We start from the raw sequence: 12,536 nt of genomic DNA, 5'->3' as shown, positions 1-12,536 counted from the left end.
TGTAACATAACAGATTGAAGTATAACTCTTGAAACATTATTTTCCACACTGTGAAGTTTAAATCATTCATCAACCAAACAAAAGCTTCAGTGAAGATTTTAATGTCTTTAATACCTGTTCTTAATAGAAGGAAGAAAAAATTTTCTTAACTTCAAAAGCATAATTATATGATATAAATCATCACCCCATGCTGTTCCCAACCTAGAATTACTATCAAGCACTATCAATTGATTCTGTTTCTCTCTTCATTCCTAAGAAGTGCCATCTTTAAACTTGAATATTAATATATATATTTATACTTAATTATTGCTGGAGTATTAAGTCATGTTAATGCTGTTTATAATGTTTCTATTCACCCTGCAGTGAAAAAAAATGAACCCAAAGATATAAGGAACTTTGACTATACAGCAAGGAGCTGGACTGGCAAATCTCCCAAACAGTTTCTGATTGACTGGTGCAGAAAAAACCTCCCCAAAAGCCCACCTCCTTCTTTCCAAAAGGTGCCAGCTGGTAGATATTGGAGATGCAGGTGTGTTTCATTGTCTGCAAAAAAGAAGACTACTTCTTCTCTGTAAAATTACAGTCTTTGTCAAAATTTCCAGGACACTGTGGGAAAATTTCATATTTGCCACCAAGGAAAATATCAAGGTTAAATATCAAGGATCGGGTTGAGCACTTCTTTTACTATGTGTGTTTAGATCCAGTTAGGCTATTTGCAATAGTAAATTTTCAAGGCCTAAATCCTTAAAGCTGACTGTGGCTATTCTCATCCCTCAGCATTCAGATACAAAAATATATTGGCTTTTCCAATAAATAATAGTATTAATACAGTAAACGTCATATATGGGATTGGATCAAATAAATTATTTGGCCAAACCCACTACTTGAGCTCAGATTTTTCTTTAACAGAGATTTCTTCTCTCTGCTCAGTTGAAACCTGTTATTGTTAGTAATTGTCTATGTCATGTATTACCAGCTCATACCTAATAATGCACAGTGCTTTGTTTATAGGTTTAATATCTCAGCCTCTCCTTGAAAATAAGGATTTTTCTCTTAGCCTCTTGGAAAATGATGACCATTATATTAATGGTAGGATCAACCACTCTTTCATTTTTTCTTCTCCAGGGTTCGAGTTCAGAAGTCGAGTGATGATTTTTTAGAAGTGTGCCCTACAATTCTTACTGAAGACAGCATGCAGGCCCAGCACCTGGGAGCCACTCTGGCACTTTACAGCTTAGTCAAGGGACAGGTAAGGCAAGTCCATTCTTGTAAACCTTAAGTAAATCTTTAATGTTCTGAAAAAGAGTTGTTGTTAAAGTAAGAACAATAGATTCTGTTGCACCTGTCTGTTACCTCATCTAATGCGCTATAGTGTGACTTCCCAGTGTGGAGTTTCTTGGAATATCTTCTTCACAATTCTTGAAAGTAGCAGTTAATAAAGTATACACAAACAAGAGCAGAAAAATATTAGGTCAGATCACCTTATAATTATTCTTCCTGTGATATATGATCAGTTTGTTGTCAGTATTCTATTATGTGTCAAATAAAAGATGCACAAAGCTGCCACAGTGATGTCTTTTGGAATTGTTCTTTTTCAGTGGTAAATAAAACTAAGTGTAGCAGCTAATTTTTAACTTAGATTAGTTTAATTCTTAATCAAGCAGTTGCATCAGTTGTTAGTAGAACTCATCATGTCCAGTCAGATCATTGTACAAATTGTGATTATAATGTTTCTCTTGAACTTGAACTATTACCACTAATTGAACTATTTGAGCTATTTTATTTTATTTTTAGTCAGTTCATCAGCTGCTGCCACCCACATACAGAAATGTTTGGCTGGAATGGCAAGACAATGAGAAGAAAAAGGAGGAACACAGCAAATCGGAAATTAACAAGCCAAGGGATCAGTTCATTTCCAGGCTGCTTAGCAGGCTGAAACAGCAGCAGACACAAAGTCAAAAGCAATCACAACCTAGCCAAAGCGCCTCTGAAAAAGGGGAGGAGCCAGAGGATTCCTGGGAAGATCTGATCTCTGCAGAAGAGGAACCAGGCAAGCAGTCCATGTCTAGCTCTGGTTGTGGGAAAATGGAGTCCGTCAGAACTCAGTTCCTCTCCCTGAGGAACTCTTCATTGGCCAAGAAGCTGCTGAGGGACAGACAGCAGCTGCCTGTGTTCCAGCACAAAGACCGGGTACTGGAGATGGTGCAGAGACATCGTGTGGTGGTGGTGGCAGGAGAGACGGGCAGTGGGAAGAGTACCCAGATACCCCAGTTTATCCTGGAAGACCTGCTGATAGGTGGTTCTGAAGCCCAGTACTGTAATATTGTATGTACTCAGCCACGCCGAATCTCCGCCATGAGCTTGGCTACCAGGGTGTCCCAGGAGTTGGGCTGTGAAGACGGGCCAGGAGCAAGGGTGAGGTTGTCTAAGCTGTACTGCAAAACACAAAAAAGTTGATCTATTTTTCCGTACCAAATGGAGAGCGAAGAGGAGAAACAAATTATTAATCTTTAAGAACTTTTATTTCCTAAGCAGAATTTACATGCTAAAAAATAAATGTGTGCATCTGATGAAGCAGGTTCTAACTCAGTGAAAATTGCTCAATATTTTTCTGCTTGGGGACAATTTGAAGATGGCAAAGGCAAATGTTTGCCTCTAGCTGGTTTGTTTGATTTTTCTAATGTTTTTATGAAAGTGTGAGTTCAGAGAAGAACCTAGAACAGATTTGCAGTTTTGCTTCTGAATTATTCAGTTTCAAGTTTATGTAAACAGAAACCCAGCTTATTTGTTACTGCCCTTCATATTTATTATTTACTCTGTCATGGAAACTGATAATTGAGTAGACGATGTGCCCACTTAAAATGGGAAAGCATTTTATCTTGATTAGTCTTAAAGGGAACTTTAACAGAGCCCACAGCATTAAAATGTTATTGTATAATATAAGTATACATATGCTTTTTTCAGACTTCGCTCTGTGGCTACCAGATCAGAATGGAGTCTAAATGTGGAGATTCTACAAAGCTGCTATATTGTACCACTGGTGTACTGCTGAGGAAACTACAGATTGACAGTCTTCTGAGCTCTGTCTCACATGTCATTGTTGATGAGGTAAACAGAAGGGCTTTTTTTGTACAGTCATACCCAAGTTTATGGAATTTAACTACAATGAAGGCACTAAAAATTTCAAGGTGGTGCTTAGTACACCTGGATGACTCAAAATTTCCTTCATTTAAATTGCAATAAGACTGAAGTCATGCTTCTCAGCACCTCCTATCAATTATGTAAAACCAGTGTAGTAACCCTAACTATAGATGGCACTGTACTTGAATTTCAATCTAAATTGGAACAACCTGGGGGTGATATTTGATCCAGGTTTGACGTTTGACTCGCATGTGCGAAATATTGTAAAATATTCTTTGGATTCAGAAATATCACCAGACTGTGTCCTATGTTTTTGATGACTGAATCAACACTTTCATCTTCTCTCGAATTAATTACTGTAACGCCCTACTCTCTGGGTTATCTAAATCCACACTGAACAAACTCCAGTATGTCCAAAATTTGGCAGACAGAAGTCTGACCAGGTCAGTAGGTAAGTGATCACATTACTCCTATCCTGGAGTCCATGTACTGGCTTTCTATCAGGATTTGTTTGGATTTCAAAATCCTCATGCTGACCCATAAAGCTCTACATGGCTTGGCACCTCAGTACCTGTCTGACTTCCATCCTACTCCCCACCTTTGTTCATCTACTTCTGGTCCCTGTCTGTCCCCCAAGCCTGGGTGACAGGGTCTTCTCCTGCTATGCCCCAAAGCTCTGAAATTATATCCCTAGGGATATCAGAGAGTCACCTACCCTGAGCACTTTCAAACCAAGACTCAAAACATTCTTCTTTAGAAGGACTTTTATTTAATTGGTTCTGTTTCTGCCCCTTTGTTTTCCTACTGTATTCCAAACCCTTATTGTAATTGTGTAATTCTACTCTCCTCTCATTGCTTTCTTTTCTTGTATAAATTGTTCTTTATACAAATGTAAACTGACAGATGTTTTTTCATTGGACTACTGCCCGATACTATGATGAAATTATAAGATCACAATTTACAGCTGATTTCAAGTAGCATTACACCATCACTTTTAATAACCACTTAATCCATTCAGGGTCAAACTAGCTTGGAACCTGTCCTGAGAAGCAACAGGCACAAGGAAGGATACACCTTGGATGGGACTCCAGTCCATCGCAGGGCACACACAGACACAGACATGTGCACACTCACACTAGGTCCAGTTATCCCAAAAGCCAATCAACCTACCAGCGTGTTTTTGGATTGTGAGAGGAAACTGAAGTACTCAGAGGAAACCTATGCGAACACGGAGAGAACATGCAAACCCTGAGCTGATGGCACACCAGGAAATAAACTCAGGACTCCAGTGCTGCAAGGCAGCAATGCTAACCCCTGTGACGCAACGCTACCCTATATTGTTCACTTTAGTTCCTAGCTTTACAGCTGCTTTAATGCCTTCTGAAAATGTTTTTGGCAGTTTGTTATATACTGTTCAATTTAGCTCTTCTACTTTGCATATGGAGTTTCTCAGGTATAACATATCCTCTTTTTTTTCAGGTTCATGAGCGAAGCGTCCAGTCAGATTTCTTACTCGCCATCCTGAGGGATATCTTACAGAAGCGCTCTGATCTTCACCTTATTCTCATGAGTGCCACTGTCGACTGTGACAAGTTTGCGACCTATTTTGGGCACTGTCCTGTCATAAGCATCCCAGGGAGGACTTTTCCTGTGGACGTGAGTTATTAAACATGTGTTCTCATGTCTTACCTTGAATTTGCAGTACATGTTTTATATAAAAAGATGTGATTTAGTAATTTAGTAGTAAAGACTGCAAAGTAACATTACTTCAGCATCTGCTTCTTTACTTTTTAATTTAGTATGTTCTCATATGTACAGATGTGAATATTTCTTTATAGTATGTACTGTACTATAATGGGAGACCTCTAAGGAAATCCAGGTTTCTGCTACAAGTGTTGGGGGGTCAGGAGGTGGTATTCTTCCCACTTCCGTAATTTCAGTACCAATATCCCAGTATGGTGGCTGATGGGAAGTTATACTGTAAAAGGCGCCATTCTTCAGATAAGACACCTTACTGAGCTCCTGGTCATTAAATATCCTATGACATTTTTATTACGATTAGGGGTATTAACTGTTTCAGTCTGGCTAAATTTCACTTTGATCATGTATAGTCCAGCCTTCCTAAATTTCCCCCATAATAAATTAAATTGGCGAAGCAATTTCTCGCTTCTAATCTGCTATGTAGTGGGTTTTCTGGTGCACAATGGCTGATATGTGTCATCCAGATGGGTGCACCAATGGTGGATGTCCCTTCTCACGTTATGTGCTTTGCTATCCTTTAGGATGAAATGTGATATATAAATAAGAGGAGCTTTTGTTAATATTAATATTAACAACAATGATTCTTACTGTAAGCCTCTAAATCAGAAGTAAAGACAACTATATTCTATACTATATTCTTTCTGACTTGGTAACTTTTCTTGGGCAAGAAAAGCCATTTTCAGTTTATGTATTAACATAGCGATAATGGTTCATTATAATACCATGGGGTTGTGAAATATTGCAGCTCTCGTACGCACCAGTTTGTGGTGATTCAACACTCATATTTTATGCTCTGTGACTAGGTGTTCCACCTTGAGGATGTGGTGGAGCACACTGGCTATGTGTTGGAGCAGGACTCTGACTATAGTCAAAAATTCCTGGAAGAAGAGGAAGAAATCAGTGTGACTGTCACAGGAAAAGGAGGAAGGACTGACGTGCACCAGGTAACTTCAGCATCTCAGATCTCTCTGTGGACACACAGCCAAACAGCATAGCCATTTAATTTTTAATAATTATCTTCTTTCTTTTCTTCCCGCCACTGGGCTGTTTCAGGAGTTCATTGTGAGAGACTCCGGGTGTGGCTGGGATGTAGGAGCTAACCTAGACAACTACTCCAACCGAACACGACACGCCATTCAGTACATGAACCCCAACAAGATCAACATGGACCTCATCCTAGAACTGCTGCTTTTCCTTGGTAAAAATAACGAGCTTTAATTTTTCTTTGAAAAAAATTAAAGGATCCTCAAACTGTCATAGAAACATTCATTTGAGATTTCAAACTTTTAAAACCTTAAGTATAATGGCAACAAATTAGAAAGTATGTTTTCACATCAAGAAGTTCTATATGGGCTTCAGTTCTTATTAACAGTTGAATCTTGGTAATGTATTTTACTGTCAACTGAAAAAAACATCAACATCAAAATATGGTAAATACAATCAAATTATGTTATAGTCTTTTTTTTAGTCTTAATAGTGATTAACTAGTTAAAATGGCTTGTGCCTAAAGCAAAAGTGAAAGAGCACATGTATTTGCTTTGCTGCAAAGACGGCTTCAGTGTAGAGCTGTGAGCCCAGTGGTACATGAAAAACTGCATGTTTTAAGGCGGTGGTTCCCAACTTTTTTTGTTTTATGTACCCGCACAGCCCTTTCAGTATGGCTCAAGTACCCCCTCATCCACAAAAAAACAGTATGAGCCTAAATTTGTTAATTTAAACTGGTATTAAACTGGATATTGTTAAACATTATTAATAATATTATTGAACTGGATATCATTATAATGATTCACTTTCAACCAAAGGACCAATTATTGATACTGTGGGTGAAAAAACTCAGACTCACCAAGTAGATTCATCTCCCTTTAATGAGACACCGGAGCTTGTTTGTCTTTCAAAAGTTTTGACAGTTCTGGGGGCAGTGTGGCCATGGCTGTAATCAGACTGTTCTCTACATTGAGTCTGTTCCTCTGCTTGGTTTTGATCTGGGTCAAAGCTGAGAAAGCCACTTCACACGAGTAGGTAGATCCAAAGGGTAAAAGTTCATTAAGTGTATATCTCCCCCACTCAGGGTATTCCTTTTCCACATCGCACCAGAACTGTCAGTCTTGTCTGCATGTTTCATCTTCAACCCACAGTCTGAGGACACATCCGTCTGATGTTCCTGCAATCTGGCAGGAAGGCTGCTGCTGCTCTCGGTCACAATGAAGGGATTCCTGACCCAGTCCAGTTTAGCAGACCTGGTTTCAATGTTACTGAAGTATGAGCTCAACTCACCCCCAGTTGGGAATCACTGTTTTAGGATCTGCATCTGTGTATATTTAAAATAAAAGTGTAGCTGAACTGATGCCACTTAATCCAGTTCAAGTGCTGAATGCATATCTCATGAACATGTCTTGAACATTTAAAGATAAGTGTTGTTTCCTTTGGTGCAGATAAGGCTCCTCAGTTCAGAGGTGTGGATGGTGCTGTTTTGATTTTCTTACCGGGCCTCGCTCACATTCAGCAGCTCTATGACATCTTATCAACAGACAAAAGATTTCGGATGAAAGAAAGGTAATTTTCCATGTACTTCTCAAATGAACTTTCTTTCATTTATAGGTGTATTGGAACATTTGATTTGCAAGGTATTACTCAGGTTTTGATACTAATATCTAATGTTTTATGGAACAGTGGTCAGAGGAAGCAAAGCTTTCTTTTCAAACCAGAAAAAAATAAATCCAACTTTTCCTGTGTTACATGAAAGCTGTTTTGTGTCATGAATAATTGTACAGTAGTGTTAGAGATGTAATGTTTTGTTAATGCTGCAGGTATAAACTGGTTCCTCTTCACTCCACTCTTTCGTCTCAAGACCAAGCTGCAGCATTTACAGTACCCCCTCCTGGTGTCAGGAAGGTATTGTAATTCAATTTCTCTCCTTCACTTTTTGTAATGTGTAACTGATATTTTGTAGATGGATTGAGGAACTCCCCATTTTTGGCACTTTATACTAAATCATGCTTTTTAGAAATCTGTAACAATTACATAAATCATGTCCATTATACTAATATGAAAAGCTGAAGGTTAGATCCTCTTTTGATGCCAACGTTTTGCAAATCAGTATTTTGTAGTCAGGATCTCTGATCTGACCAGTCGTTGTGGTCTTGGATTTATTTCAGATAGTGCTGTCTACCAATATTGCAGAAACGGGAGTCACAATACCTGATGTTGTTTTTGTCATCGACTCTGGAAAGACCAAAGAAAACAGGTAGAGTATAATGTGTATTCAAACTGTTGTCATTTCTAATACAATCATGTTCTTCTGAGCATTACTGTGGATTTAATGCACTTCCATTAATGTACAATAGCCAATATAAATTACAGATTGTGTAATGGTTTTGGTTTGCTGATGAATGCGTATGTGATATGTATATTGCTTCATACATTGTGGTGTGAATGACTAAAACACTGTCTCCAACAAATGCCATTCCTCACTTTCCTGGGGCCCAGGTACCATGAGAGCAGTCAGATGAGTTCATTGGTGGAGACCTTCGTAAGTAAGGCCAGTGCCCTCCAGAGACAGGGTCGTGCCGGGCGCGTCAGGGAAGGCTTCTGTTTCCGCCTCTTCACAAAAGAAAGGTAAGCCTCTTTTTGCTAATTTAATGCAGTCAAACTGGGCAAACACAGTTGAATTTCTCTGACGTGTGGCCATTCATACATCATTGATGAACACAAACTAATGACTGAAACTCAAAAGTATTGTTAGCTCATCTGGGAGAATGCTCTGTTGGACTTTAGGTTTGGTATCGACTTGTAGGGAATATTATAGCCCAGCAGATGGCACTGTCTTAAAGATAACCTGCTGAGCCTTGCCTCTGTCTAGCAAAGTGACAATAGAAAAAAGAAAAAGAAGTGCTCTAAAAATAATTATTTAAAAAATATATTTAATATTGATTTAAATAAATTAAATTAACTGAAATATGTATTTTCATGTTCTTTTTCTGTTGATCCATTTCTTGTAATAATTATGTATTATGTCTGTAAATACGGGAAGCACACACAAAATGACAATGAAATAATACTTATTATGTTATGTAATATGTAAATTGTTTGGCACAGTTCTTGCTTTAAGGTTCTCACAGATTAGTTTATTAACTGTATAGTCTGCTGGTTGTGGACTTCTGTGTTCCTGCAGATATGAAGGCTTTGTAGATTACTCTGTGCCAGAAATTCTGCGAGTTCCTTTGGAAGAGCTCTGTCTGCATATTATGGTAAGATTTTACGGTTGATTTTCACTTTCCATACATCAACACTTTGTATTTCATGATTGCTCTTTAAAGTGTGTTTGGTGTTTGGTTTGCTCTGTCTAAGACAAGTTGGTTTTAAATGCATTGCATTGTTTGTATGTTCTAACCGTGTCCGTGTGGATTTCTCTGGGTGCTCCAGTTTCCTTCCAGTCCAAAGACATTCTGGTTAGTTAAAGCTGGCGTTGCACTACACAACTTTTCCTAAGATTTTCAGTCGTAGCCTTCATTTACATAATCGTAAGAAAATCACAGTGAGTTGTAGAGAGACGTAGCGCTCGCCCGTTACCGTCAGTTGTGTAGTGTGACACCCCGAGCGACTCAATCATAGCGCTCTTAACAGCTCTTAACCTTAAACAGGTTTGATTTTCTCGTAGCGAGTCACAAGTCGTAGGGGTGGGCTCTTGTGTCAGCGACAGTCAACAGATCTCAACCGGAAGTACAATACATACAATGCAAATGCAAGGAAAGAAGGAAAGCGAGTGTTTTGGACTGTGCAAATGAGGGAGAGGCTCGTCGAACTTTGGAGTCAGCACAGATGTCTGTTTGATGTTTCCTGTTTGTTGTTTGTTTACTTTCGTGCAGTGCTCCTCCTCTTATTCCGGTGTGCTCCGCGTTGATTGGCTACCAAAGTGAGGCGACCTCACGGTACTTTCGCGGTGTAATGCAAGGAACCAAGGATTTGGAACCTTGACGAAAAGTCGTGAGGGAATCCTGTAGTCACCCTGTAATTCCTAGTTGTATAATTTGACACCCTCTAGGACAGAAAAGGCAGTGTGATTCAGCAACTGCAGTCGTTAAATTTTACATGCTCTCCGACTAGAAGTTCTGTAGTGTGACAAAGGCTTAACTTGCTTCAGGGGAAACTGGCCCTGCTGTGAGTGTCTGTGTGTCTGCCCTTGTGTCCTTGCTTGCCGGGATATCTGTATTGCATAAATTGGCTAGAAAATAAATTGATGAATGCTACAGTAAGACATGAATCCTGCCTGTTTTACAGAATTCCTGTTTGTTATTCCTTGCAGAAGTGCGAGTACGGCTCTCCTGAGGAGTTCCTGTCTCGATCTCTGGATCCACCCCAGCCCCAGTCTGTCAGTAATGCAGTGAGTCTGCTCCGGAGGATTGGGGCCTGTGAACACGACAGCCCCACCCTCACCCCACTGGGACAGCATCTAGCAGCTCTGCCCGTCAATGTCAAGATTGGGAAAATGCTTGTCTTCGGCGCTATATTCGGATGTTTAGAACCGATTGTAAGATTGCCTTTGTTTCTTAAGTCTGTCACAGTTCTATGTTCTGGCAACCACTTAGTATTTCATGGAGTATTTAGCAATATAGGGCTGAATTCTGAGCAACAGGCCAAACAATAAGACAAGGACAAAAGTGTTAGCACTTCATAATGAATATCAATGTGTTATCTGAGCGGTAGTATGATTTTGAATTCATTGCAGTGTCTTCATACTACCTCTGGCAATGAAGGTGTGGACTCATTACAATTCCTCTCTGAGCTGGTTCTGATAAAGGCATAGAGCACATCAGAATCTCACATTTGCATGCTAAAAGAGTTGTCTCACCAAGGCTTTTCCTCAGGGCAAACAATTCTACAGATTATAAATAGTGGTGTCAACAGGACCTGAAGGAAAAACAACATTTATTTGAATATACAACAGGACAAAATCATACAGACAAAAAGTGAAGTGTAGACTGATATGTTGTTTTTTGTTGAAAATACATTTTAGATATGCATACATGCTTACTCAGCCTTTATAAAGAGAAGCAGCTGTTTCTCAGTTTGGTAGTTTGCATAGAAAATGCATGCGTCAGAAGGGGACCAAGAGATCTCATAATCGAGACGTCCAAAGTCCCCAAGCGATTTCCCAATTACCCCTAATTGTCACAGTGAATTTTTCATCTCCTATGGCTCTTTTACCAAGAAAACTGTGGCTGTCTACCCATTTCTGCAGGCAAATACTGGAGAAGACACAAGAATGTGTATTAACCTACATTGCCTTTTGTGTAAAAGATGACTTCAGCAGTTCAACAGTTCAGCCAGTTTTTTTTTTAAGAAGATTGCCTCTGACCCTCAGGTTTTTAGGCAGAGCTATAAGGCATGCCGTCGGGTTACTGACGCTTTAGCAAACCAAACAGGCAATTGATTTGCTTTCCCTATCACCCACACTAGAAGAGCACAGCCTTAATAAGCAAGAGTTGCTTCGGATATCCCTGGGGTCCCTAAGATTCTCGTTGTATATCTGCATTGGTTTAATACGCCTACTAGCACTATTTTGCTATGTTAAATAACAATCAGCTTTCAAAGTTCAGACCAAACCTCACCACAAAATGTGACCCGAGCAAGCCGCCTTCTCTCTGTACAGTTTGTAACTCTGTTGCTGTTGCTTTTCTTCTTTCTCAGAATGTATATGTTCTGAATTACACAGCTGTCATGTAGATAAGTTGTTTCTGTCCTATAGGTCACAATATTACGTTCTGTGACAGTCTTTGGTTGACTGAGGAAGAGTGTTTGTGTTTTACCTTCAAAATGGCACTTGCATGTTTACATTTAGAAATTATTTTTTAAATTGTCCTCCAGAATACATATTTTGGGAAAATGATCAAATCCTGTTCAGTCATTTGGGAATACTGAAAAGTAAGGAAAAGTATTTCATATTATATTGATAGATGTATATGAGCCCATCAAATACGCTGTTAACATTTGTCCATTGAAATTGAAAGTTTATAAGGGAAACATGATTTTCATACCAGAAAGGTTTATTAATATTTTGATTAATGGGTGCTTGATTAGATACATTTATTTTTACATTCAGACTAGTCATGTTACAGTTTGATAGAAATTGTCAGGATTTTTCCTGGAACCTGTGTTGACAGAAAATCATTCGTAAAACAATAACTGATGCTGATCAGCAATAAAGAGAGATTTTTCTCTCAATGAAGGACTAAAGACCAGAGATAACTAAGCAGATGTTTTTCTTAAACCTACTGCAGGTTTCTAAAGTACTCAACAAGGTTAAGCCCCTTGTATGGCTTAACCTATCAAAAATTTCTGTGCCATTTTTGGAGAATACTTGCAAAGCCTCGATTGTAGTAGGGTGTGTGCTACTGTTGGTATACTTTATATCTAGATATATGATTAGGTGAAGGTTGAATGAACTCATTTCAAATAAATGTAAAACATTTTAACATATAAGTTTAACATTTACATTCTAAAGTTTGATTTTATATTATATTTTTAAATATGCAAAATCACAGTTTTCCAGAAGTACTTGCTAACAGCCTTCTGATTTCCTTAAGTAATTTGGTGTCCAATATGAAAAATGAGTTGAGAAACAGAATTTTTATCAC

At 38.8% G+C, this 12,536-nt stretch overlaps 1 protein-coding gene across 2 annotated transcripts in view; it reads left to right on the top strand.

Moving 5' to 3' along the window:
* The window catches only part of dhx29 (DExH-box helicase 29), a 29,833-nt gene that overhangs the window by 11,199 nt on the left and 6,098 nt on the right, over positions 1-12,536 (top strand). For both annotated transcript variants that reach the window (XM_088912156.1, XM_088912155.1), the window contains exons 9-21: positions 364-529; positions 1,126-1,249; positions 1,795-2,415; positions 2,965-3,108; positions 4,621-4,797; positions 5,706-5,846; positions 5,956-6,100; positions 7,335-7,455; positions 7,710-7,794; positions 8,058-8,146; positions 8,389-8,517; positions 9,074-9,149; positions 10,205-10,429. In XM_088912156.1, the coding sequence (XP_088768282.1) occupies positions 364-529; positions 1,126-1,249; positions 1,795-2,415; positions 2,965-3,108; positions 4,621-4,797; positions 5,706-5,846; positions 5,956-6,100; positions 7,335-7,455; positions 7,710-7,794; positions 8,058-8,146; positions 8,389-8,517; positions 9,074-9,149; positions 10,205-10,429 (2,243 nt within the window). The remainder of the gene's footprint in view (positions 1-363; positions 530-1,125; positions 1,250-1,794; positions 2,416-2,964; positions 3,109-4,620; positions 4,798-5,705; positions 5,847-5,955; positions 6,101-7,334; positions 7,456-7,709; positions 7,795-8,057; positions 8,147-8,388; positions 8,518-9,073; positions 9,150-10,204; positions 10,430-12,536) is intronic.

This window comes from Atractosteus spatula, chromosome 3, assembly GCF_055471065.1.
Source record: "Atractosteus spatula isolate fAtrSpa1 chromosome 3, fAtrSpa1.hap1, whole genome shotgun sequence".
Lineage (NCBI taxonomy): Eukaryota > Metazoa > Chordata > Actinopteri > Semionotiformes > Lepisosteidae > Atractosteus > Atractosteus spatula.
This window is presented reverse-complemented; position numbering and strand designations above follow the sequence as displayed.